At 48.8% G+C, this 26,722-nt stretch overlaps 4 protein-coding genes across 9 annotated transcripts; 3 read left to right on the top strand and 1 right to left on the bottom strand.

Moving 5' to 3' along the window:
• Window positions 1–853: 853 nt before the first annotated feature.
• Window positions 854–16,318, top strand: LOC115055478 (CSC1-like protein 2). 3 transcript variants are annotated; one of them, XM_029521448.1, is made up of 25 exons: window positions 854–1,110; window positions 4,183–4,401; window positions 4,753–4,832; window positions 5,090–5,128; window positions 6,928–7,018; window positions 7,326–7,363; window positions 7,856–7,998; window positions 8,127–8,189; window positions 8,578–8,629; window positions 8,804–8,912; window positions 9,328–9,398; window positions 9,488–9,568; window positions 9,669–9,792; window positions 9,963–10,096; window positions 10,192–10,329; window positions 10,412–10,565; window positions 10,647–10,753; window positions 11,095–11,181; window positions 11,260–11,325; window positions 11,750–11,912; window positions 12,016–12,121; window positions 12,386–12,553; window positions 12,679–12,794; window positions 12,877–12,960; window positions 13,150–16,318. In XM_029521448.1, the coding sequence occupies exons 2-25, from the start codon at window positions 4,210–4,212 to the stop codon at window positions 13,357–13,359; spliced, it is 2,616 nt and encodes an 871-aa protein (XP_029377308.1). In that variant the 5' UTR covers window positions 854–1,110; window positions 4,183–4,209; the 3' UTR covers window positions 13,360–16,318. The 3 variants fall into 3 exon arrangements, with proteins under 3 accessions (XP_029377308.1, XP_029377222.1, XP_029377387.1); XM_029521362.1 differs by having other exon boundaries at window positions 13,147–16,318; XM_029521527.1 differs by having other exon boundaries at window positions 5,062–5,128; window positions 13,147–16,318.
• A 653-nt stretch (window positions 16,319–16,971) lies between these two features.
• Window positions 16,972–17,937, top strand: pet117 (PET117 cytochrome c oxidase chaperone). The gene is made up of 2 exons (XM_029497277.1): window positions 16,972–17,123; window positions 17,657–17,937. Exons 1-2 carry the CDS (start codon window positions 17,028–17,030, stop codon window positions 17,807–17,809), a joined length of 249 nt encoding a protein of 82 aa, XP_029353137.1. The 5' UTR covers window positions 16,972–17,027; the 3' UTR covers window positions 17,810–17,937.
• kat14 (lysine acetyltransferase 14) lies at window positions 17,853–22,018 on the top strand. 3 transcript variants are annotated; one of them, XM_029522603.1, is made up of 10 exons: window positions 17,853–18,126; window positions 18,218–18,339; window positions 18,414–18,535; window positions 18,632–18,798; window positions 18,851–19,309; window positions 19,384–19,964; window positions 20,139–20,272; window positions 20,348–20,523; window positions 20,599–20,789; window positions 20,940–22,018. In XM_029522603.1, exons 1-10 carry the CDS (start codon window positions 17,856–17,858, stop codon window positions 21,111–21,113), a joined length of 2,397 nt encoding a protein of 798 aa, XP_029378463.1. In that variant the 5' UTR covers window positions 17,853–17,855; the 3' UTR covers window positions 21,114–22,018. The 3 variants fall into 3 exon arrangements, with proteins under 3 accessions (XP_029378463.1, XP_029378305.1, XP_029378381.1); XM_029522445.1 differs by having other exon boundaries at window positions 18,632–18,804; XM_029522521.1 differs by having other exon boundaries at window positions 18,632–18,804; window positions 18,875–19,309; window positions 20,940–22,016.
• On the bottom strand, window positions 21,502–26,638 carry dzank1 (double zinc ribbon and ankyrin repeat domains 1). Of its 2 annotated transcripts, none has more exons than XM_029523988.1 (19): window positions 26,121–26,638; window positions 25,804–25,928; window positions 25,535–25,700; window positions 25,292–25,461; window positions 25,066–25,145; window positions 24,910–24,980; window positions 24,656–24,770; window positions 24,371–24,454; window positions 24,169–24,291; window positions 23,904–24,056; window positions 23,614–23,800; window positions 23,442–23,545; window positions 23,286–23,369; window positions 23,126–23,216; window positions 22,973–23,043; window positions 22,793–22,870; window positions 22,590–22,717; window positions 22,390–22,464; window positions 21,502–22,003 (listed from the first exon to the last, which is right to left on the bottom strand). In XM_029523988.1, exons 2-19 carry the CDS (start codon window positions 25,910–25,912, stop codon window positions 21,841–21,843), a joined length of 2,052 nt encoding a protein of 683 aa, XP_029379848.1. In that variant the 5' UTR covers window positions 25,913–25,928; window positions 26,121–26,638; the 3' UTR covers window positions 21,502–21,840. The 2 variants fall into 2 exon arrangements, with proteins under 2 accessions (XP_029379848.1, XP_029379919.1); XM_029524059.1 differs by having other exon boundaries at window positions 24,169–24,288.
• Between the last annotated feature and the right edge of the window lie 84 nt (window positions 26,639–26,722).

Raw genomic sequence — 26,722 nt, 5'->3', positions numbered from 1 at the left:
TGCAGTAAGATGTGAACAGAATTAGACCTTTAAAAATAAAGTCCAAAAATTAAAGACAAGAGCAAAACGGTCCAGCCTGATGGAGAAGTTTAGGGGTCAGGGGTCATCCTGGGGGACCATGAAAATGAGCTGAAGGTGAAGTCATTTCAGCCCATGTGTATTTGAAGGGCCTGACAGATGAGGACGTCAGCTGTCAATGATGGAGATGTGTCCCTCCTACATCTGCCATAAGTCACCTGGCCTGACCTCAGGTGAACTGAACTTCTTCTTGTGTTGCTCCACAACAAAAAGTTCATGGGTTTGGAGCCTTTCTGTTTGGAGTTTGTATGTTCTGCGTGGGTTTCCTCCCACTTGTTAGTCACACAGTAGCCTTGCCCCGAACCCCTCCCCTCCTTCCTCTAAATGTAGCATCTTTTAACCTCTACAAAGCGGTCATTTTCCCATAGACTTCAATACAGTCAGTGGAGTTGCCCCCGATGGTCAGTAGATAGACTGAAGATTTTAAAAAGATGTACAAAACACATGTAAAAGATAAAAATATGGCTTATGGTGAGTTTGTCAGTTGTTTATTTTTATTTTTATGCTTTATTTTGTTTTGTAAATTACACATAAAATGTAGTTAATATTATTGAATGTATATAATGTTATCATTAGAAATAATAGATAATTTTTTAAATATCATCATAAATGATAAATATCTTAATTCCCTCGTTTCTTTCTTTATTTTTATTGTTTTTACTCCTAAACAGGACTTTTATTGTGAAGGTCTATTTTTGGCGCCCCCTGCCGGCCGCTCTGATGACGCGTCGTCCTCCCGCTGTCGGAGACGCCGCCTCCATTTTGACGACGACCCCCGGCGGAGCAGCAGCGGCCCGCAGCGGACTCAGCGACCGGCGCAGGGGCTCGGTCCTGCGGCAGGATTCTCCCTCTGACCCGGCGGTGGTGTGACTCGGCCGGGCTCGGCTCGGTTCGGCTCGGCCTGTAGCTGATGGCGGCGCTGCGACGGGACGGAGCCGGAGCGGCGCTGCGTTAGTGAGGACTTAACGGCCGTTTCTGCGGTGGTGTTGTTGCGGCGGAGCGGAGGGAGGGCGGCCGGCTGCGGATGCTCAGGTACCGGCTTTATGCTAATTGGGTTTATTTCTTACGGGCTTTATTCGGAGCTTTATCAGAAGGCGGCTTTGGGTGATCCCTCGGCCGGCTGATTAACGGCGGACAGGCCGCTGCTGCAGCCTCACTGGCGGCCCGCTGCTGCTCGGTGTTTCCCCCCGGACGGCGTCCATCCGGGCTCCGGGCTTGTGGGGGGTGTTTGGGGGGGGGGGGTTATATAATGTGCGCAGAGGACACGCCGAGGACCGCGGCTCTGTCTGCGGCGGTGAGAGAACAGCGGACATGGACCCACGGTCACATTGACCCGATCCGTGTCCGCCGCATGATTCGGTGGTTTTGTGTCTGACATCGATTCCGGATCGGTTCGGTGCGGCAGGTGGGAGCAGGGCCGCTGCTCCATCCAGGAGAGACTCCTTGTGGAGACAGATGACCTGAGTCACAGTCAGACCAGCTCAGTCAGACCTCCAAGACCGGCTCAGTCAGACCTCTAGGACCGATTCAGTCAGACCTCCCGGACCGGTTCAGTCAGACCAACTCAGTCAGACCTCTAGGACCGGTTCAGTCAGACCAGCGCTGTCAGACCTCTAGGACCGATTCAGTCAGACCTCCCGGACCGGTTCAGTCAGACCAACTCAGTCAGACCTCCAGGACCGGTTCAGTCAGACCTCCCGGACCGGTTTAGTCAGACCAACTCAGTCAGACTTCCAGGACCGGTTCAGTCAGACCAGCGCTGTCAGACCTGTAGGACCGATTCAGTCAGACCTCCCGGACCGGTTCAGTCAGACCAACTCAGTCAGACCTCCCGGACCGGTTCAGTCAGACCAACTCAGTCAGACATCCAGGACCGGTTCAGTCAGACCAGCTCAGTCAGACCTCCAGGACCGGTTCAGTCAGGAAAACCCTAGGTAACGTTATCAGAAGCAGGCCACCTGAACTAAAACCAGGTTTATTCTCATGGTTTTCATTGAGGACGACTCCGTTGGGTGTTTTGGTTCAGAACAAGATTGGTGAGAAATAAAAACTGAGAGGAATATAACACAAATATGAGGAATAAATAAAAATAAAGCAATTTTATTCCTGATCTGAGGCAATGACACATCAGATAATGAAAATACTGTCATGAAGAAATCAGCGTGGCTGTTTCCTGTCCATCGACAGAATAAACCAATAATTAGTGGAGATTAAAATACATCGTTCTATAATTGTTCATTTTGATGGAAAACAGAATCTGTCTCTTGAAATGTATCAATGATTCTTTGATAACACTCAGATCTGGTTTGTGTTGCGGGCCTCAGCTCTGATCTGGGATCATGTGCAGACTGAGCATGGGAGTCAGACCTGGACCTTGAGGACACTCAGTGGGACTCAGTGAAGCTTCTTTTAAATCTCATGTTTGAACGTGTGAAGGTCTGAGCGACGTCACGTCACAGGACGTCAAGGTGTTCTTCTTCACTTCCTTGACCTTAACTCAGAACCAGTTTGACTCTTTTCTAATTTACTATCAATAATCAGAGCATTGACCATTGATCCATTGTCAAAGTGATTTAAAAAGGATCTGTTTAAGTTCCAGTGTTAGATTTTCTGTCTCAGTATTTGATGCTTGATAATTGGACGAGAGAATCAGCTGATTGTCACCTGATCAGAACCAGTTGAGTGCCTCTGTTGTTGTTTGTGTCTGAAACTCTGAAAATGAACACTGGAAACTGGACTCAAAGGCAGCGCTGCCTTCACTGACCTGCGTGTTTGATCATCAGTCTTTGAATCAGACAGGTGATTTCAAACTGATGCCATAGTGACATCATCATACGGCCCTCTGACATTAATCCCGTTTTTCTGTCATGTGGTGAAATAATGAGTTGATGCCATGACTAGGGCCAGACTGATCAACACCGGGTCCAGACTAAGTCCACACTGGGTCCAGACACTGAAGGAGTCATGCACCCTGTGACCTCAACCCTGACAATTTAGCCGAGATCTCACTTTCCACGCACACTCTTAGCAGATATCATACAGTAACACACTGTTACGCACACACACACAGCTGTTATCTTGTGGCAGCACACAGCAGCAATGAGGACTGAGGGGGGCCTGACTGAGCCGGTCTGGACTAACTGCTTTTTTTTAAACCAGGGATAAGATAATGAATGATAATGAATGACTGGACTAAACATAACAGAAGAGTTCTGAAGACACAGCAATGCAATCCATGTGTACGCTGCAGTGTGTGTGTGCTGCAATGTGTGTGTGTGCACATGTGCTGCAGTGTATGTGTGTGCATGTGCTGCAATGTGTGTGTGCACACGCGCTGCAGTGTATGAGTGTGCGCGTGCTGCAGTGTGTCTGCAGCTCTGAGATGCTTCAGATGAGTCATGCTGCTGCACCATGACAACGGGTGTGTGTGTTTATTCGTGCAATAGACACGCAGACACACCTGAGTTCAGGTGAAGGACAGGTGTGTCCCAGCTGCAGTGATCCACTGGTTGATTAGATCTACTGTGGTTTTGTGCCATCTCCATGGAGCTGAGATGATGCTGAAACTGCGACATCAGTGAGCTTCCTGTTTATGTCTCCACAGAGTAGGACCGGCCGGGGGCGGTCTTTGCTCTCAGAGTCTGTGATGTAATTGTGATGACGGCAGTCTGACCACCGTCACTGTCATTTTATGACAAATGTCCGTTGAGGCAGAAAAATTGGGTCAGGAGTTGCAGTTGGGGTTACCATGGCAACAGGACCAGTAGGTCAGTAGAGCATGCTGGGAAATGTAATCAGCCTTCTGAAGACACCAGATCGCTGATGAAAGTTGGCGTTTGTGTTTTATTTTGAAGGGCTGAGTTCCATCAGAAGTTATGCTTGTGTTCTTAGCAACCATCTTCATCTCTCTGGAGCTCCAGGAACAACAGGTCAGTCAGCCAATCGGAGGAGAGGAGCTTTTTCTTGTCTGATTGGTTGACTCATTTCTGATTGATACACATGAGGGAGCGTGGCTGAGGGCAAAGACTGCATTGTTGTGACATCACAAATTTCACAAAGGCCTGATGTCCCTGTAGTTTTTGATCAAGTTTTCCCCTCCCACAGGTTCTCAGCAAGGATGTGGCAGTGAGCATGCTCATAGAGTTGATCGTTACCATGGTGATATTAGGCAGCAGCCAGGCGTGCGGCGGTCAGGAGAACTGCTCAGCTCACAGCGAGTCCAAGGCCTACTGCTACTCAGCTCGTATCCGCAGCACAGTGCTGCAGGGGCTGCCCTTCGGAGGAGTCCCCACTGTGCTCGCCCTCGACTTCATGTGCTTCTTGGTGAGTTAACAACATCACTGCATACGCTCAGTACAGCACAGACACACACAGGTCCAGGAACACACACTGATTGTTACAGTTGTCCTGAGGTCAGTGATTGGGTCAGGAGTAGGATCGTGGTCTGGCTCACCCCAGACACACAGCCTGACCTTTCACAGAGTGAACTTTGAGAGCAGCACTCTGAACTCTGACCTCATGTTGGCGACGAGTACATTCCCTGATCCAGTCTCCAGGTATGGTTGTTTGGGTCTGGTGTGGACTCCAGGACCACTTAGTCCGCCGCCACTAGGTCCAGATCTGACCTGCAACCTCTGACTCACTAACAGGAAGTCCTCCTCCTTTCTTTTTCAGGTGCTGCTCTTTGTCTTCTCCATTCTACGGAAAGTTGCATGGGACTATGGCCGCCTGGCACTGGTCACCGACGCTGACAGGTAAACACAAGTTTCCATGGCAACTATAGGTGAGAGGAGTCCTCAGGATTTATAGCTCTTCACCTCATTACTGACTCCTGAGGCCAGAGGGCAGAGAATAGTCGCTAGTCTCTGATGGTCTCTGAGAGTTTTCCAGTCACATAGGACATGCTGGTGTTTGATTGGCCGACACAGACTCTTCCCCCTCCCCTGTGAACTGTGGTTGTGTTCCTTGTTGTGTCTGTCACAGTTTCTTCTTTCTGTTTCTCATCCTGAAGACTGAAGAAGCGTTTCATCGACCTGGAAGAGCGAGAATAGTATGTTGCTGCTCCCTCCATGTTTGGCTAATATCTTCCTCCTCTGGTCTCATTAACAGAGTTCTGCTCTCTGATTGGTCCACTAACAACATGATTTCTTCACCTCAGTGTGTCTTATGTATGGGGGGTTGTTTGTGCCTATTCTGCCTGAATGTAAGATGAATAGCTTCCTGTGCGCTCTGGAAAACAAAAATGAGAGAAAAATTCGAATGTCCTGGCAAGTGATTTTGGTCAGCCGTGGTCAGGATCATGTGGAGGTTTAATAGTCGGCTGGTTTTCAACAGCAGCAGTTGGAACAGGCTACTGATGGTTTATATGTCTTTTTGATTGCATCATGAAGTCACATGACCTGCTGCAGCTCAGATCATTTATCCTATAGTGTCACTTAGATTATCTTTAATGTCAGTTTGTCCTGGTTTTTTACTGGGTATATACATGAACTTTAAACTGTAGCTAACAGTTTGGTTTGCGGTTCATTGATTGTTGTTTGATACTAAAAACTGTTGGTCAAAACATGCAACGGGAGCTAAATCCTCACTAATTGCTGCTCAATTTATTTTACTAGCATCTGGGTTGGTGTCACTTCAAACACTGTCCTTAGGTGAAACAGAGATGCGAGCTGTTTAACTGTTGTCATGGTAACTCGTAACTTGTCATGGTAAGAGTGGGTGTGGTTAACCTCATGATAAACTGATAAAGACCAGAGAGAAGAAATGATGTGATCATTGTCGTCATTGTTAGCTAAACTTGGCAGAGATGATTTTTACAGTAAAGTCCAGACTGCTCTGCGATCAGAACATATTGGGTCCTGGAAGTGAGTGGAAACCCTGAATAAGCTCAGAGCAGCAGAAAAGTGCTTCATGTAAAACTATTGATTCAATAATCAATTGATCTACTAATAACTTTTTACATTTCTGTTCAAATGTCAGAACAGGAAGAAGCTGATTTGTGTGGCACCAATTGCCCCTGATACAACCCACAACTGACGTGTGTGTGTGGTTTGTGGCACATTTTTTTTAAACGAACGGCTTCTAATGTATCTGCTGGCTATGTGATGCTAACAGATGATGTGATACTAACAGCTGAGATGCTAACTGATGCTAACCTCACTCTCTCCATCACATGGTGACATCAGCCGCAGACGAGACAGAGATAACTATGAACCGGTGAAAAGGTAACCGCTGTTTGTTTTAGCTCACACAGGTAGCCCTTCATGTGCTAACTATCTTGCTAGCGAGCCCTATTGTCTGTGCAAGTGTTAGCACCTGAGACAGATGAGCTCAACTCTATGACATCACCTCAACCAGCTGCACCCATAGCGACGCACAACCTGTTTGATTTCTGACAAAATGAAACACAATGGACTCACAGCAGTTAGCGAGTGGTAACAGAATACCATAAAAAAACACAACCAGATCTAAGACCAGGACCAGCACTGATGACAGAGACACACATCAGACTGTACACCACCCAGGCTGAACTCTGAGAGCTCAGAACTTGGTTCTTCAAATAAGTGTGAGTAAACGGGATGAAAGTATGGAACATCTGGGCTGAAGTGGAGCAGCTCTTCTCTGGTGAACAGTGGTCACATCTGGAAGCATCTGTCAGCTGTCAGTCTGGACAGGAAGCTGTCAGTCTGTGTTGTACTTCCTATTAGTGCCCTCTGTGTTTGGTGTGTCGTGTTGGAGGGTCGAACCTTGGGGTCCAATAAGGTTTCAGATGCATATTTCAGAAGTCAAAGGTCAGACCTGCTACATGCTAACAGCTAATGGTCCACTGACTCTTTGTTGTTTCCACAGTGTTGCCTCGGCGATGCACTCAGAGACACCAGACCGTTATGAACGCCTCACCTCCGTGTCCAGCTCTGTGGACTTTGACCAGAGGGACAATGTAAGGACAGCTTCATCCTGCTCGTCCTCTTCACATGTGTTTAGCAGTTAGTTAGTCTGCAGCCAATGTGATCAGCAAATTTAATCCAGCATCATGTGAATTTGAGACCAGCCCCTGGAGCTCCACCCACCAAATGGAGCGCACCTTCATGCCCACAGGAAGCACAATACTTGTCATAAACAGAACATCAGTTTAGTCATGAGATGAGAAACAATAATTAGTAAGATGAGTCAGTTTTACACTAAAATCTGAAGAAAAAGTCTTTGAAATCCAGCTGGTCACTCTGCCTTCTGTCTGTCTCCCTCAGGGCTTCTGCTCGTGGCTCACCGCCATCTTCAGAATAAAGTGAGTACAGATCCAATCAGCTCTGAAAAGTCAGTTCTGAAACCTGAACTCTCTGGGAAAATGTCCCTCCTCCTCCCTGATGAGTTTATGGTCTCAGTCTCCAGTTTACAGTTTTCAATACAACGTGATCTTCATTTTGTAAATGATGGTCCATTTAGAGGGAGAGGAGGGGTTAGGGGGCAGGGCTACTGTGTGATTAACAGTCTGAACTGCCCAATCATGACAGGGTTAAGAGCAGGTCAGCACTGCTCCTCACTCCTCCTTGTCTCCCCCTTCTCCTCCAAATATTGTTTCTTCTGGTTTGAAAAACCAAGATGGCTGACAGAAAAGTTGAAGTTAACATGCTAACAGCTAACCCTGGCTAACATACATGAAAAATTTAAAGTCAGCCAAGTTCTTGAAGTCACAGATGTGTCACATCCTGTTGGTACATAAACGGCTGCTGGCTCACAGATAAGGATGAAGCCGTGTCTCCTCCTCCTCCTCATCCAGGGATGAAGAGATAAGGGAGAAGTGTGGTGAAGATGCCGTTCACTACCTGTCCTTTCAGCGTCACATCATTGGGCTGCTGGTCGTCATCGGAGTCCTCTCCGTTGGCATCGTCCTTCCTGTCAATTTCTCTGGAGACCTGCTGGGTAAGAACAGCACCACACTTGGCTGACCACCCAGGCCCAAGCTACAGACCCCACCTGGTCACCTGCCCGTACACAGACAGCAGGTTCCTCTGTCTCAGTGTTCTCACCTTGTGTCTCATTGATTCTAGTCAGGATTATCAGTAAAGATGCTTTCCTCAGCCTGGCAGCGCCCGGACCCCCCTCTAAAGAAGGTAACAGACCGGAGCTCTGTCTCTGTGTGCTGTGGTAGATGGACTCAGAACCTGGTCCCATTGTTCCTGTTCAGTCCTGTAGTCCACTCTCAGTCAAGTCACCCACATTCTTCTGCTGCAGTAAAGAACACATAGAGTTGTGACAGGTAGAGCAGTTTGACCTCTGACCTCAGGGTTGGAGGCTGCAGTGCAGATTAGCTTCCGTTTCCATGGAAACAACCCATAGTTCATTGGTATTCAACGTATTAATCAGTATTAATTAAATATCAATTAATCAAATTGTCTGACAACAGTAGTCACATGTCGTCACATGACCAGAAGTTCGGCCCGACTCAACTCTAGGTCTTATTAAGGAATGACGTCTCTTGTCTCCCCTTCATTATTCCAGAAAATAACGCATACAGCTTCGGACGCACCACCATCGCCAACCTGAAGTCTGGGTGAGTCCATTGACTTTTGTGCTGCCATTGCTCATCAGAATGGGAGAAGCTGATTGGCCCAGAAGGGACTGCATTATCATACCAGTGATATTTCTCTGACTCATACTGGAAGCAGAGGAAACTTTTAGCACAGCTCCTCATCTCTATACCTGTACATGTACTTTGTTCTTTCAGGACAAACCTGTTGTGGCTTCACACCTCATTCGCCTTCATGTATCTCCTCCTGACCGTCTACAGCATGAGAAGACACACGTCCAAGATGCACTACAAGGAGGATGACCTGGTAAGAAACACCCAGCATGCACTTCTACTAAGGAGGAAGCAGGTTAATTTTATGACTGAGCAACAGTCAGAGCTGCAGCATGTTCTGATTGTGGATTCAAGTTAGTTCATTTTTTATTGTGTGTGTCTTGTTTAATGGTGAAAGGTCAAAAGTCAGCATTACTGTAATATCATAGCAGAATAATCATCATTTCGACTGTCAGTTCAGGGTCTGATCCTTCACAAGAGTCCAGAGACCAGGCTGTCCCACCTTTTGTTTGGACTACCTGTAGGATGTTTAGAGCAACTGTCCCTGTCAGCTTCGCTCTGGTCTAGAATACCCTTCATAGACCAGGTCCTGAGGGTGATGTGGACTCTGGTCGGGACAATGGTGTTGTGGTCCTGGTCATGTTTCATTCTATTTTTCTGTCTCACAGGTGAAGCGCACTTTATTTATTAACGGCATCTCAAAATACGCTGAGGAGACACAGATCAAACAGCATTTTGAGTAAGTTCTCTTCCTCCCAATGATGATAATGATGATCCTGATTCTGCTCAATGTCAATTTAACCCTAATGCGTCCTCTGGTCTCTGCAGACAGGCGTATGAGAACTGCACCGTCCTGGAGGCTCGGATCTGCTACAACGTGGCCAAACTGATGGCTTTGAATGCTGAAAGGTGAGACGGACGGGGTCAGGACCCAACGTGTAATGGGATACCCTGTGATTGGGTCCTGCCTTGGCCATATTATATCTGATCTGGATGGTCTGTTTTCCAGGAAGAAGACGGAGCGCAGTAAGAAATTCTTCACTGACCTGATGGCGAAGGAACACGTTCCCACCATGATCAACCCCAAACCCTGCGGACACCTCTGCTGCTGCGCCATCACCGGCTGTGAGGAGGTGACCTTCTGGGCCTCAAACCTGTCTGACTTGTCCGTTTCTAAGCTGTTGTTGTAGTGATATTTCTAAGCAACGCTCAGGGGTTTCATTAGTCACCATTGTTGGCGTTGACACTAGCTTGCTAACTGCTGTTGTGTGTATGTATGTGTGTGTGTGTGTGTGGCGTGCAGGAGGAGGCAGTGAGCTACTACACCAAGAGGGAGGCCAAGCTGAAGGAGGAGTACAGGAAGGAGAAGGAGAAGGTCCACACCAAACCCCTTGGCATGGCCTTTGTCACCTTCCAGAATGAGGCCATGACCGCCATGTGAGTGCCGCCCTAACTCCTCCCCATGTTAACCCCACCTCTCTGTCTGTGACTCACTTCCTGTCTTCTTCTACCCCCGCCCCCCGTGTATACAGTATCTTGAAGGACTTTAACGCCTGTCAAGTTCAGGGGTGTCGATGCCGCCAGGAGCCTCGCTCCTCACAGTTCAGCGAAGTTCTTCACGTTTACAACTGGAGTGTTTCATATGCGCCCGACCCGCAGAATGTCCGCTGGTATGTCCACCAGCTCTGCCCTCCTCGGATGCTGGGTAATGGCGGACAAATGCACCATCTCTTATCTCCTGTCTCTCTGCAGGGAGCACCTGTCGCTGGGTGGGATCTCCTGGTGGATCCGCTGCTTGATCATCAACTGCATCCTCTTCATTCTACTGTTCTTCCTCACCACGCCGGCCATCATCATCTCCACCATGGACAAGTTCAATGTGACCAAACCTGTCGAGTATCTGAATGTAAGAACCAGCAGAACTGAGGCTGTCTGTCTTTGACGCTGTCTGTCTGCTGACTGTCTCTCTGTCTGACTGTCTGTCTAGAATCCGATTGTCACTCAGTTCTTCCCGACTCTTCTTCTCTGGGCGTTCTCTGCTCTGCTTCCAACCATCGTTTATTACTCCGCCTTCTTCGAAGCTCATTGGACCAGGTAACTCTCAGATCAAATCAAATTTATTTCTATGGCTCCAAATCATGACGTTCCATCAAGGCTCTTCATACAGAGAGGTCCAGACCAAACTCTGTGTGGAGCTGTTAGAGAGACCAACAGATCCCACTAAGAGCAGACAGGAGACAGAGACAGAAACCTGGGGCAGATGCAAGCTCAGGGAGGGGGGTGTCTTCCTTGACTGGTTGGGTCGGCAGAGAGAGAGAGTGGGGGGGCAATGAGAGAGAGCCTGAAGGGGATGGGGGGGACTCCTCAAGTCTTCAACTTGTCCAGGTCTCCAATCCCTCCAAACCTTCAGTCAGTCTCTCATTGTGTGTCCACAGGTCTGGAGAAAACAGGACCACGATGCACAAGTGTTACACCTTCCTGATCTTCATGGTCCTGTTGCTGCCTTCTCTTGGACTCAGCAGGTGATGAAAATTGACGTAATCATGAGTGACCTGTGACCCCTGTTGTCCTTTGTCCTAACATGTTTCCTTCGTTTCCAGCCTGGACGTTTTCTTCCGCTGGCTCTTTGACAGGAAGTTCCTGGCTGATGCTAAAGTTCGATTTGAGTGAGTGTTTGAGTCCAGAGCTGCCGATGTTGAGACTAAATCATTTCACAAAGTTATATTTGAGGAAATATTAAAATCAGATTTCTTATTTGACTTTTAAAGTTCTTCATTAATATTTAGCTTTGCATTGCTGTTACATTCAGTGATTTAATTATTCCATTTTCAAAGGAAACAACAAGAGCAGTCTGATGTTTGTCCCTAACCCTAACCCTTTTTTAATCCAGTGAGAATAAATTAATAGATTTAAAATAAAACGCATTTCATGACAAAATTTAATTAAACATTGAATTTAAGCAAAGGTTGAATACTTAATAGTTGTACTTCAATGTGTTCAGCTCTTATTTCCTGCTGGAAGTATGATTTATCTATAGTTTATTGGTTATTGATTAGTCATTCCAAGGATGCACTGCTGTGTCCCCCCTAGGTGCGTCTTCCTGCCGGACAATGGAGCGTTCTTTGTCAACTATGTCATCACTTCAGCTTTCATCGGGAACGCCATGGATCTGTTGAGGATCCCTGGTCTGCTGATGTACATGATCCGACTGTGTCTAGCTCGCTCGGCCGCTGACCGCCGCAACGTCAAGAGGGTGAGGACAGACATTGACCTGGATCTATCACTAAGAACACAACATCCAACATGGTCCATGCATTCATCATTGTCTCCGTCTCTCTGGCGTCATGTCCCTCTAGCATCAGGCCTATGAGTTCCAGTTCGGTGCCGCGTACGCGTGGATGATGAACGTCTTCACAGTGGTCATGGCCTACAGCATCACCTGTCCCATCATCGTCCCCTTCGGTCAGTCCCAGCTGCATGCTGCTGTCTGTCCGACAGCATCACCCGCAGTCAACATTACATTGTCAGTCCTGAAGTTTTCAAGTTCAGGTTCAAGTCCAGAAACCAGAGAGGATCAGTGGAGGTCTGCCAAGTCCAGAAGAGTTTCTGATTTGATCTGAAACAGATCTCTCCTGGACCAGGACCAGAACCAGGATTAATGTGTAATCCTGCTGCGTCAGCAGTGACCAACCCAAAACTGTCTGTGGGAATTCCTGTCTCCTGCAGGTCTGATGTACATGCTGCTCAAACACCTGGTGGACCGGTACAACATGTACTATGCCTACCTGCCCTCCAAACTGGACAAGAAGATCCACTCTGGAGCCGTCACTCAGGTGGTGGCTGCGCCGATCCTCTGCCTCTTCTGGCTGCTCTTCTTCTCCACCGTGCGCACAGGTAAGTCCCGCCCTCCTTTTCAGGACGACATCAGCCAGACAGGATCCAGTCCCTGGAGCTGATGAGTCCAGGCAGGAAGTTTCTTGTTGTATCAATATGTGAATAATGCTAACTAATGCTAACAGGTTTCGAGACACCGACCTCCAGGTTCACTTTGGTGGTGCTGATCGTCACTATTGTGGTTTGTCTGTCTCACGTCTGTTTTGGACATTTCAAGTATCTTAGTGCCCACAACTACAAGGTAGGACACGCGTCATGGATGCTTTGAACCAACGTCCATGTTCCTCGTCCGTTCACTGCCTCACTCTGTACCTCTGCTTCAGATCGACACCAAGGACAACGATGTGGACACTGTGGAGAATGGACGTCCAGCTCGTCCCTCGTCTTCCCCCGTCACCAAAGCTCAGGTGAGCGACTTAACCAAATAACTTTTTTTTTTTTTTTAAGACTGGACAATCTGAAATACGGTCCAGGACTCTGTCAAACAGACGAACGACCCGTCAGTCAAATGTGATGGCGGCAGCACAGGAAGCTCAGTGTCTCCCTCTGCTGGTTAACCTGCTGGTTTTGTGCCTTTCTTTTGTGTGTTGCAGCAGCAGCAGCAGCAGCAGCAGCAGCAACAGCAGCAGATGTACATTGCTCAGGTGCTGCAGGACCCAAACTCTGATGAGCCGGGTGGTGGCAGCGGCGAGGAGGACCGTGGGTCATCTCAGGAAGAGGAGATGCTGAACGGAGGGAACAGCATCAATGAGGCGGATTTCCAGTCAGGGGAGGACAGTCTGATCGCCAACGAGGTCCACCAGTAGCTGGAGGTGGTGCCAGAGGGAGGGGGCGGAGCTAGTTGAGGGTCATACCCACACAACACCATAATTTAAAGTTGACTGAAGAATCACTGCACAAATTCAGACATACAAATGGACAAAAAACAGTTAGCTTCACCTCCTCCCAGCTCGAAGACTTGACCCTGACCTTTGACGCCGGCGCTGGGTCGCCAAATCCAGTTCTGCACGTCTGTGGAAACCTGATAGACATCAAACTGTTTCACAGAGAGCCACTGTATATAATCACAAGCCAAAAGTTTTTTGTGTTTGTTTTTCTCTTTTGGGGGGGGGGGGTTAACATTTGTGCCTGGGTTAAATTTAGTTCGTTCGCATTCGTGTCTTGACTCCTGATCCCACCGCAGGTCGCCGGGACTCGACCGAGGGGTCAAAGCTGATGCTGACGTCGTGTTTTTTTCTCAGCTTGGTAGATGCCTCCAAACAAACCCCCGCCGTTGCCGCCGTCCTCCATGAATGGAGTGCTAAATAATTCGCCAAGCTCTTGTAGTGGTAGCAGCCTCGCTTACGCAGACGCCTCGTCTCCTTACCCTGTTCTTCTCTTTCTTATCGTGGAGCTCATGGGATGTTCAACAACCCACCTGGAAGCTTTGGCTTTTTTTGATCTGCCAACTTTTCACTGCATGTTGTCAAAGAGCAGTCTGGATCAATAAAGTTTCCACTTTTGGATGCTGTCGTCCTTCCCGGGACTGAAGTGGCCAATGAAGTCACCAGATCGCCGGCTGAACATCAAACTGCATTCAACAACCGGACTTGACACGAAGATGCTTTGTTTCCTTTGTCGGTTTAAATTTCACCTTAACCACCTTAACTCATCAACACCTGATTGGGGGGCGGGAAGTTAGTCTGTGTAAATTTAACAATGTGAACACTTTTCATTGAAGGGGGAACTCAGTGAGACGCAGTAGTCCAGCAGTCTGAGCTCAGGTGTGTTATGAAGTGTTTCTGTGTCCAGAAACACATGAAGGGTTTGACATCTCCAGGTAGTAACTTCTGGTTAGTTGTGAGTCAACTGTACAATTACATTTTGGTCCTAAAATATTTGTGTTCGGAATGAAGAAGAATCCTGTTTGATTTTCACGTCAACAGAGTCCCAAAAAGTTTGTGTGATTGTGTGTCGAAAGTCCAACAACGTAATTTGTTGTCACCAGGTTGTGTTGCCTAGCAGAAACACCTTCTGCCCGTTCAGGTGGGTCTGCTCCACACGTTCATTCAGCCTCTTGGTGGAGGTTAGCTGCTAGCCTGCCAGCAAATGAGACAAAGTCTTTAGCGTTGCTTTGAACTTGTGTTGTTTGGTGAAGAGTTGGTTTCTCTTTTCATTGGTTGAGCTAATAAAAAGTTTATTTAAGCTACAAACTTAAATCAGTTAAATTCACAAACAAAATGTCACTGAGTTGAAAGTTGTCAGTGTCTGTGACTCATCACGACATATAAAGATGAGGCCAGAGACTTTCCTCTGATGATGCTAGGCCAACAGCTTTCAGCCGAAGGTCTTTGACTCTGTTGGTATGTTTCAGGAGTTCCTCTCGTGCTGATCATGTGACTGGATCATGGCAGCTCTGATGCAGAGTTTCAGGGTGGAGACAGTTTTAGATGATCCTCATGGTGTCAGCTGATGTTTAACATCTCTCAATCTCATTAGTGAAGCGTTGTATGTCTTTACCAGTATCACAATGCTTAAACGCCTTTAACTACACAGTCATGTGACTGCAATGGTTACCCACGGTAACCTTTGGTCAGAGTGATGTGGCAGCAGATTCAACTTTTAAAACATTTGTGATTTTAGATGGAGCCGGAACGAAGTAGCTGAAAAACATTTCATTTCAACATTTTATTGGCTGAAATTAAAACCAACCTTTTTTTTAGCTGTAGATAGCCGACAAATAAAGCTAACATTAGCTCACAGGTGGGTTGGAAACTCACCTGAGGCTAATGACCCTTTGACTGACTCTTGCCTTCATGTCTGTGTGGTTAAAAGTCAAATGTGATGATGGGACTTCAACAGTCTCAGGTGCATTTGTTTTCTGAAATAATGTTTACATCAGCTTTTGTTGCTCATTTTCATTTTTGTCATGTTCAGCATACAGTGTGTGTGTATGTGTGTGTGTGTGTGTGTGTGTGCGCGTGCGCGTGCGTGGACACAGAGCTGGACTATGAAAGCTGTAACCAGGAAGTCGGTTACATGCTGGAGAACCTGCAGCATTTGTGTCCAGATGTTTATTCACTGCAGCTGTGATGGAATGCACATGAGACTGGACGAGCTCACAGTGGATCTGGTCTGGATTTAAGACTGAGGTTCAACACAGCAGCTCTCAACTGAGCCTGGACTCTGTTTGGACTTCAGGTCCATAAGACACCAAAACAGAGTGACTCCCAAATGCTGACTGGATGACGGACAGTTCCAGAAAGATCAGAACTGTCACCTCAGAATCAGGATCAGGGTTCTGGTTCTGTGGGTTGGGAACTGCTGCGTTCACTGACGTCTCCAGGTCACAGGGAGTGAAGATTGTGATATTTTTGTAACCCGACTGAAGTATTTGATACTGAAGATGTATTAAAGAAACGTTGATAGCTGTGACGATGCTGTTGTAACATGTAACTACAGGTTTTTAATAATCAGCCGCTGCTTTTTGCTTTTCGTAGTTTTTTAAATTGTTGCTGAAGTTGTTGTGAAAAGAAGACTGTGAAATGACTCAAGCTGAAGAAACGTGTGTAAAATATGAAATGTGTGTAAATAGCCATCGAACTGCACAGTCGTCCTCAGAGACCAACATGACTCAGCATCTTCACGACAGTCAGCTGGTCCATTTCAAGCTCTTAATTTATTGCTGTGACACTATTTATTTTTATTTTGCTCTCCAGATTGTATGTGCAGTGAAGCATTTGTCTTATTCATGTTACTTGATCAATAAAATTGACTTTCATCTGTCCAATTTGTCCTTTTCTGTCTGCATTTCCATTTGGCCAGTAAATCCTGGAAAAACCAGTCAGATTTGACTGATTTCATATGTTTTTTATTGTCTCTGTGGGAAAACTGGCCTTGGACTCAGAGGCTGCCTCAATAATATTCTACCATAAGAACAGACACATCAAGCATTTCAAATCTTAATTGTCGGTACACACAAATTCATAGGATTCAGAACTTTGGGCGTCCTGTATGGTCTGACCCCGACGGCAGAAGGTCATCTCATTATGTCAAACAGGATCTGGACAGATTGATGGAGTGATCCACCTCCTCAGTTTCCTGTATTTAAAACGAGGTGGGCCTGCCTGCTTCATCCAACAGATGGAGGGAGACCGAGGAGAGCTGAGGACTCAGGTCCCCAGTGGGGGGGCTCAGGGCTCCTCATTGATCGATCGACAGAAATGTCAGTCAAACTTCTTGGATGGATGACGTTTCAACATCACGCCTCTGGTTGGCTGTTGGCTGCATTAAGTGAGCTTCTGTTTTTAAATAAAGTTTCTCACTTTGGCTAAATTATTTCAATCTTCATCATCAGAAGTGGATCTGGTTTGGGGCCTGGTCCAGACTCCGGTCGGAGGGGGGCGCTGCTCGGCTCTTCAGGCCTGGAGACAGCGGCGGATCAGCGGCAGAAGCAGAGGCAGCAGCAGGCTAACGTGGAGCTCCAGACTGCGGCATGTCGAAAGCCTCGAAGGCGGTCCTCGGCCTCTCCGTCGTTCTGACTGTGGGCACCGTGGCCGCCGTCCACCTCAAACAGGCCTGGGACCGACAGGTACACCGGGGAGACCCGATCCGGATCTCGGCCTGACCGTTAGCTGACCGGTAGCATCCCGGAGCCGGAGGTCACGGGAAGTTAACGCACCGTTCGAAGCTAGCATCCGGCGGGGTTCGGTGCTCCGTTTCTGCACCGAACCGAAAACTGTCCCGGTCAGGACAAATCAAATCCGGCTAGACAGTCAAAATAAATCAGTAAAATCAGAAGTGACGGAAACAGTTTGTCTGGTTTTCGTTCTCGGTCATCCGGGTCGAAGGTCACCGAGGAACGTGAATCCGGACCGCATCAGTCAGCAGGCCTCTGTGGAGCAGCTCCGGTGTCCGTTTAAATGGATCAAACGCTCCACCGTTTTGAAAAGTTAAACAAGCTAATTGCAGGAAAATTTACGCGGATCACAAAAATGTTCGTTAATCAACATTTTCTTCGATAACACTTCACCGCTCTGCGCTGACCAAACCAGCTCACTTTATTTTGAAGGAAGGTGGATTCTAAATCTAGTCTTGCTAACCAGACTGGGTCTGTGGTTTCAGCGTCTCCATGAAGGTGTAGTCCGCGACCTGGAGCGGTGGGAGAGGAAGAAGGAGAATCTGAGGAGGTTGGAGGAGCAGAGGATCCTGACCAGACACCTGAAGGAGGAGAGACAACGCAGAGAGACAGAGCTCCGCCCACAGGACAACCCCTGAGACAGGTACCACACTCCTGTTTACCTGTCCAGGTGTGCTGCTGTGGATGCCAGGCTCGATGGACAGCAGCAGCGAACAGCTGGGGGCGGGTGAGGACGAGGCGGCGTGCACGTCTACCTCGGAGGGTTTGGAGGAGGGGGAGGTGGAGGGGGAGACGCTGCTGATTGTGGAATCGGAGGATCAGGGCTCGGTGGATCTGTCACACGACCAGAGCGGAGACTCTCTGACCAGCGACGTAGGTGAGGAGGCTGACGGAGGCTGGGCCTGCGAGGACATGTCCTTCTACTGTGATCGCTGCCACAGGTGGATACCTGCAGGTGAGACAGCCAATCAGAGTGCTCAGGCTTGAACAGGTGTGAAAAGGGTGGAACTGGTGTGAACTGGTGTCGCCTGTCCGTCTGTCCTCAGCTCAGCTCCGCGGAGAACAGCCCAGTTACCTTAAAGGAGACAACTTCTTCAAATTCACCTGCTCCGACTGTTCAGAGGATGACAAGGAGACATTTGATAGAATGAGGCTCACCTGGCAGCAGGTAGAAAACAGACTGATCAAAGTTGGAGCTGTTTTATCACTGTAAACTTATAATGTGTGTCTGTTGTATGTCAGGTGGTGATGTTGGCCATGTACAATCTTTCTCTGGAGGGAACTGGTCGTCAGGGTTACTTTAGGTGGAAGGAGGACATCTGTGCTTTCATTGGCCGACACTGGAACTTCCTGCTGGGAACCAGGTGACACAGACACAAACACTCAACAGGACCGGGACCGGGACCCAGACCAGGCCGGACTAGCTCGGTGTCTCTGACATTGTGTCGGTCTCCTTGTAGGAAGAAGACATCGACGTGGTGGAGCACAGTCGCCGGGTGTCTGTCGGTTGGCAGTCCCACCTTCTTTCGCTCTGGAGCGCAGGAGTTCGGTGAACCCGGCTGGTGGAAGCTGGTCCAGAACAGACCTCCAACCCTGAGACCGGACGTGGACAAGACCACCACGAAGAGTAAAGGTGAGCTTCATTCTGCTCAGAGGTTTGTTAAACCGCAGCAGGGCAGTTAACCTGAGCCGATGTGTCGCAGCCTCCAAACCAGCTATGGACCCGATAATCACTGTGGAGGGTCTGAGGAAACGTGGAGCCAGGAACCCCGTGGAGAACGCCATGCAGCTGAAGGAGAAGCGCTCTCGCACACAGGAGGCAAAAGACATCCGGCGGGCCCAGAAAGAGGCGGTGGGAGGCTATACTGACCGCAGTGCCTCCTCCACGCCCGTTAAACTGGGCAGTGGTCGCAGTGGGAGCTCTGGGCGCCGCCCAGATATCGTCCTGGAGAAAGGTGAGGTCATTGATTTCTCCTCCCTCAGCTCTTCGGACCGAACGCCGCTCACCAGCCCATCGCCGTCACCTTCACCGGACTTCTCTGCCCCGGGAACACCAGCATCTCACTCTGCTACACCAAGCCTGTTGTCAGAAGCTGACCTCATCCCCGACCCCATGCCGCCGCAGGCGCTGTTCCACGGTGAGTTAAAAGGCGTTCTCGGTCATCAGTGGTTGTTGTGATGTGATGGTCTGACATCTTTGCTCGGCCTCCAGATGATGAGGAGATGGAGGCGGATGGGATGATTGACCCTGGAATGGAGTACCTTCCTCCTCCCAGTGCCAGCATGGCTGCCCGTAAGAAGCTCCGCCCAGTACCAGCTCACATCAAACGTGAAGCAGAGAGCGAGGATGATGAAGGCCACGAGGGAGACGACGACTTTGAGTCGGTGGGACAAGGCGGACCCCCTGTCACTGCTGGTGGTTGTGTTGGTGGGGGGGCAGAGCGGCGAAGGATGACTCATCCTGACAAAGCAGATGGAGCTGGCAGTGTTTCCCAGAGTCCACGCTACGCCCACCTCACGCTGTATGAGGAGAAGATGCTGCTGCGAAGGCTGGATGCCTGCCCGCTGGCCTTGGCAGTCACCCCGCAGGCCAAACGCCTCCACAGGAAGCTGTTGGTCCGCCAAGCCAAGCGGCAGAGAGGGCTCCCCCTGCTGGACATCGACCGGGCGGTCAGCGCCACCCTCAGTCTGGTGGGAGGGATCTATGGCGCCCAGGAGGCAGGGACACAGATGGGAGTCATGGGGAAGTACTGCACCAACAGCCAGGAGCTGCGGATTCTGGATCGGTTCCAGGTACCAACACCCATTCTGGTCCTGGCCCGGTCAGAGTGGGCGGTTCTCTGATGTTTCTAATCTGACTGTAGCTCTAAAGAGTGAGCATCAGGACTCTGTGACTCTAGATGTGTTTTTTGTGATCGGGTTCTGGTTGAGGATCCTCTGAGTCTGAGTGTGAAAGTTTGATTACAGACCAGCCTGTCAAGCAGAAGAGGAGTCCAGCAGCACTCAGTCTCTTTCTGGCATCGCCTCATGGGAGCGGAAGGAAGTCTGGAGCAGACCATAAAGAGTCCGTACACCTCCAGGATCCTGAAGCCGTACATCAGGTAAGAGTTCTCCAAAGCTCTGAAGGTCTGGAGGCTGACCTGGTTCTGTAGAATCAGCCCTTATGTGTAATTCAGGAGGGACTATGAAAGTCGTCCAGTGAAGTTGCGGCTGCTGGCAGAGATCCGAGCGTTCCCTCATCGAAAGGACTCGGACTGGGTCCCTGAGCCCGACGCCCCCATCGACTACTGCTACGTCCGCCCCAACCACATCCCCTCTGTCAACGCCATGTGTCACGACAGCTTCTGGCCAGGTAGAGTAGATCCTCCTCTCACCCGCAACCATCAGACTCCGTCTACAACTACCACCTGATTGGTTCCCTGTGCAGGTGTGGACCTGTCTGAGTGCCTGCAGTACCCAGACTTCAGTGTTGTCGTCCTCTACAAGAAAGTTGTGATCGGCTTTGGCTTCATGGTTCCGGATGTGAAATACAACGAGGCCTACATCTCCTTCCTGCTGGTCCACCCCGAGTGGAGGAGAGCCGGCATCGGGACCTTCATGATCTACCATCTCATCCAGGTGAGAACTGGTCCGGTGGTCACGTGTTTCGAACTCAACAGTAGATCCTCTGTAGTCCAGTTCATGGTCGAGCACAGCACAGTTCCCCTGAAGGATGTGGCGAATAATGTTATGACCTCAAGTGATGTCTGTGTGGCGTTTGTTTTTCAGACCTGTATGGGGAAGGACGTGACGCTGCACGTGTCCGCCAGCAACCCTGCCATGCTGCTTTACCAAAAGTTTGGTTTCAAAGCGGAAGAGTACATCCTGGACTTCTATGATAAGTACTACCCTGTCGACAGCACTGAGTGTCGTCATGCCTTCTTCCTGCGTTTGCGGCGCTGAGCCGTCCATCACCGACCGACCGACCAGCAGAGTCGGTCAATGAGTCCACAGCAGCACCAGTAAAGTCTCTAAGAGAACCGGTCCCACAGACTCAGGTCTCTGTCCAACATCTGTCAGGATGGCGACGGCGCCACCTGCAGAGACTGAGCTGTCAATGAGACTCGTCTGCCGTACATAACAAAACCCTCCTTCAGATTAAAGCCCAGGATTTCACCAGGTCATTTTGACTTGGTTAATGCAACTAAGGCACAGAAGAAGAGGAAGGTTCAGCCTTCTCATCATCACACAGCTGATGGTTGTATCCATTTTCTGCAGAGTCATGTGACCACCGACAGTTTGACCTTAAAGCAGAATTGAATAACTCAGAGGTATCGACAGGAAGTGGATTGATCAGGATCGAACTGCAGCTCCTTTATTCAATAAACCAAAAACTAATTTACTGGCTGATTCTTGAGTTGACAATCTAAGCTAACGGCTAACAGGTTCAGAAAGATGACATTGATGCTAATAAAGTTCTGTATTTCCTTTTAAAGATGGCCCGGCGTTTATTTCTTCAGCTGTGTGTCGGTTCATGTGGTGGGTCAGATATCACAGTAAAGAAACAGCTGCCTGATTAGAGGGAGAGACACCCGGCCACTTTCAGAGGAACTACAGTAACAGATTGTATAAACCAGAGTTCTGGACAGCGTTGGTGAAACAACTGGACGAGTCGTTTGGACCACAGTCCTCAGGAAAGGTCCAGGTTCAGTTTGGGTTTTCCCAGGTGGCCCAGTAAGTCCAGTCCAGTCCGAGCTGCCAGGAGCGACACCATGATGTCACAGCCAGAGCTCAACGCCACATCATATGGTGTCTGGCCAGCGGTGTTCCTCCGCTTCACGCTGGCCTTGCAGCTGGGGGAGGGGCAATTTATATTAACACACACCATCCAAATAAATTTGAATATCAAAAGTATCAATATCAAGTATTTATTTCAGTCTTTCAATTCTAAAAATGTAACTATGTATCAAATCAAATCAGATTTATTTGTATAGCGCCAAATCATAACAAAGTTACATCAAGGCACTTTACATATAGAGCAGGTCTGGACCAAACTCTTTATAAATTTATTTAAAGAGACCCAACAGATCCCCCGATGAGCAGGAAAAATTTCCTTTAAGAGGCAGAAACCTCAAGCAGAACCAGGCTCAGGGGGGGCGGCCATCTGCCTCGACCGGTTGGGTTGAGAGAGAGAGAGAGAGGCAATGTATATAGATTCTTTACGCAGACTGTGTGTTACCTGAGCAGAACCTCAGCACTCCGCAGTCCTTCAACTCCCAGAGCTGCAGCTTCATGCAGAGCTGTGTTCTTCATCCTGAAGAGGAGGAGCACAGATGTGACATCACGACCTGATGTGCATTAGGACAAGTTAAAGTGGACAAAGTCACATGGACACACTGATGATGTCAGAGGTCACATGATGACCATGGATCCTCTTACGGTCCAGACTGCTGCTCCACGTCAGCTCCTCGCTGCACCAAAACAGGAAGCGCATCACAGTGGCCATTCACCACAGCAACCGCCAAGGCGTGTCGGCCATCACTGCCGCAGCAGGAAGGATCCGCCCCCTGGTGGAACAAACAGAAGTCAGTGTCCGTCAGGTCGGGCAGAGGAGGCTGCTGATTGGCTGTAGAGGCTCGTACTTGATCCAGGAGCTGCTGGATGACGGTGATCTGACCTCGACCTGGACGCAGCTCCTTCAGCAGCTGAGCCTCTGTCACCTGCAACAAGGACATCAAGTCAGAGGAGCGCCTCACACAAGAAGTGAGAGAACTGTAGAGGCATGGCTACCCTTCAGGTGAGTGTCCACCACGGGTCCTCACCTGTGCTATGTTGGTGCAGCTTCTTCCTGCAGGTTTGGGGGGTTTCATCATATCTGTGAATGCAACACGTCCTGTTGAGGTTTAAACCACAGAAGAAGACTGAGTACAGGCTCTTTAATCGCCTGAAGGATGATATCAGGGTGAACTGCTCACTCAGACTGCTGCTATCAGCCCGTCGCTCCATGACACTGCTCAAGGTCTCCATTAGACCTGCAGGTCCGGGTTCATCACGTTCAGGACTCACCTGAGACAAACCTGCTGTGAGTCACCTGGACTTCATTAAAGAGCTTCAGAATTCAGGTTGTGAACAGACCTGCTTCTCTTTCTGTGATACCAACACGAAGCTGACAGTCAGACCAACCTCAGAACCGTCATCTTGAATCACAGCGGAAAGCATCTGAAGTTGGAGTGGCGAAACGTCACATGACACACCAGGACAGTGACAGGTGAATGACAGGTGGTGACGTACCCGGCCCAGACGAGGTTCTCCCAGCAGAGTCCTGAAGGGGGCGTTGTTCTGAGCGTAGCTCCTCAGGTGAGCACACACATGATCCAACTGTTTCCTCCAGAAACCTGAAGACAGACATGAGTCCAAAAACAGAAGATTGTGTCATCGTTTTCGTCATCATCATCATACATACCGCCTCCTGGACTGATGGCAGTCAGCAGTGGGCGTCGGTCTCCGGTTGCCTGCTTTCTGCTGAGCTGCAACTTCATCTGCTTCTTGTGGAGCTCGGTGGCTGATGGGTAATAAAGTCCAACAGTCTGGGTGTACTGATCTGCAGTGAGCGGGATAACCTTCACCCTGGGGGTGGGGTCAGATGAGGGCTGCCAGAGAGCATCATGGTAAATTGTGACTCAAAGGTACTGTGCTGCTGGTTCGGGGTTTATGAGCTGGATTAAGTAACTTGATGTCGGTGGTACTGATTACCTTTTTGGGTGAAGCCCCTCTGACAGATTGTGTGATGTCACTGCAGGGGGCAGGTGTGGCTGTTGCTTCCAGGTTAACGCCACACTCTGTGCAGTAGAAAGCGAACAGGCATCCACTTGCTCCACATCGCCAGCATAGGATGCAGTTCGCCGCCTGACCACAAATGCATCATCACTACACTGCTAATGTTATCTTAGTATCAGTGCTTTAAATTTTGCTCAATTTTTTATTCTTGGTATATGTGTGTGTCTTCAGGTGTGTTAACCTTGCAACCACACCAGTCACAGTATCTGGCGTCAACACGGTTCAGACGTTTACATGAAGAGCATGAAAACTTCCTGATGTCTGCTGAAGGGACGGGGGCGAGGTCATTACCAACGCACACCTGCTGCACCAACACACACACACTCACTCTGTTAAATGTCTGCAGTTGCACCAGTTAGATCAGTGTGCTGTTCAGCTCTCACCTGCAGGAGGCGACCCTCACAACTCAGACAGTGAGTGACACGAACTGGATTAACACATCCACAGGAAACACACAACCCATGATCCTACACACACATACAGGAGTAAAATATTATTAAATAAATAAATCAGCATTATGTAGTAAATCATGTGTGTGTACCTTCATTGTGCGTCTGGTCTGTTGTTGAACGGAGGCTTCACAGATCAAACATGTTTGAGTGTCGACAGAAACCAGAGATTTACAGAACACACAGAGGACACTGAGCGCAGGTTCAGGTGAGACATACCTGTCCTCCCTCTGCAGGGGGTGGTCTTTCGGGTAATGGAGGAATCTCAGCTCCACACTGAGAACAGAACCGAGCAAACGGGTCTGAAGGATGCACACTGAGACACTGAGCACACCTGCAGGCAGGTAGAGAGACAGATGGGTCCAATCAAATTCCTATTATAATGTGATAAATAAAACTGTTCCAAAAGGCCAAAAGTATGTGGACATTGCCCTTGTCACCTATGACAGTCTGTCCACATACTTTCGTCTTACCGCAGGAGGTTGGTCTCTTGGTGGATTTGGGACGTCTCTGTTCTGCTCACCTGCTTCAGCACACCTGAGCTCTGACAGACAGGAAACACACCAAAAGTCCTCAGACATGTTTGACAACAGGGGCGTTTAATGACTGAGGGAGTCTGGATTGTTCACCTCTGACTTCTGGACAGTGATGGCTCCAGAGCCCAGTACAGGACCTGATGAAGGAGGCCTGTTTCCCATCATCCTTTGCTCTGAACGCAGACAATAGAGGAGTGATGTGAGATCAGGTCTGTAGGCCCCCGGTCCCTCCAGTCCTTCCAGTCTGGGCCAGGTGTTGGTGTTCCTCTGGACGACCATGCCCAGTTCATGTTTCATCAGCTTCATCGGCTGAACCTACCTGAAGTTCTTGGTGAGGAACCGGCAGAACAGGAAGTCCCTTTAGTTGGATGCTGGAACTTTGGGGGGTTGACTACCTGCGTGAAGTTCTCAATGTTCTCCTTTCGGTTGACAGCGTCCACAAGGTCAACACAGAAGACCTTCGTCACCATGGAGCTGCGTCTGCCATCCCTGACGGGGGCGAGGGGAGTGCAGTCAGAGGAATGATGTCACAGCCATCTGGTAACAGTGTGAGGCCACTTACCTGCAGACAGCCACCGCTCTGACAGACACTCGCCCAGCAGGAAGCAGGACAGGCTCACTGTACTTCCTGCTGACCCCTGACCCAGCCTGCCCTGACGCCGGCCTTGACCCGTCCACTGTGTAGAAGATCACAACATCTGGAGTGTCTGCAGAGACAGAACACACAGCTGGATCCACCACATCAGCACAGACACACACCATTATTAACATTAAATAATGAACTCTTCTGATGTTGATGAATTTGAACAACACAAAGTGTTGTGTGTATACCTGACTGGATGGAGACAGGTGTGTTGGTATCAATGTGGTTCTTGGTTCTGTGCGTCTGCAGGGGGATTATGGGAATGATGAGCGGAGCTGACACAGCTCCTGCTGTCATGATGAAGACTCTTTACCTATCAATCGATCAGTAACAGTCCACAGATTCAATTGTCTGAAAATACTGTTCAAATAAAATCTTTGTGTGTGTGTGCTTTTTTCTTGTGTATTGAAGGAGCCACAAAAACACAACTACACAACATCTAAACAACACATCGGTCAGATGTTAACATGGATAGACAGACACTTTAGCATTAGCATTAGCTAACCTTAATGAGGGAAGCTCCAGAAGTCACTTCACTTCCGGTGGTATGGTTGCTTTCCTGTTCATTAAAGAGAGAATTGTCTGTTATTGATAATATTGAATATCTTGATTGGTTGTTGTCTCACCGGAGACGACCACAACCTGCCGATCAATCGTCGAACGAGTCGCCGCTCAGTTGACTGAAGCGTCTCCTTAGCAACCAGCCCCGCCCGCCCCGCCGGGCTGCACCGGGGGGAGCGTTTGTTCGTAACAGACTGACGGAACGTCATTAATAATCAAATATTAATTGACACTATTCTTATAACACGTGTATAATACATTTGTAATACAATGATGTCAAAATACATTAATGATCGTTAATGTAGGACTGACGTCAGCCGGAAACACAAAGAAAGATCTCGAGATTCATTAAACGACACTGAGGCCAAAAAAACGCAAACCGTAGCAAAGAAGAAAGAAGTAGAAAACACACATGCAGGAGGAGGATACAAAAATATCAGCACACAAACACAAAGTTAGTGTCACAAGGCTGAACAATGGACGGCCGTTCCCGGAAGGAAACAGTTGGTGGCGGTAATGACACCGGTTTACCAACTGTCAAAAACA

Source organism: Echeneis naucrates, chromosome 1 (genome assembly GCF_900963305.1).
Source record: "Echeneis naucrates chromosome 1, fEcheNa1.1, whole genome shotgun sequence".
In the NCBI taxonomy this organism is placed as follows: domain Eukaryota; kingdom Metazoa; phylum Chordata; class Actinopteri; order Carangiformes; family Echeneidae; genus Echeneis; species Echeneis naucrates.
This window is presented reverse-complemented; position numbering and strand designations above follow the sequence as displayed.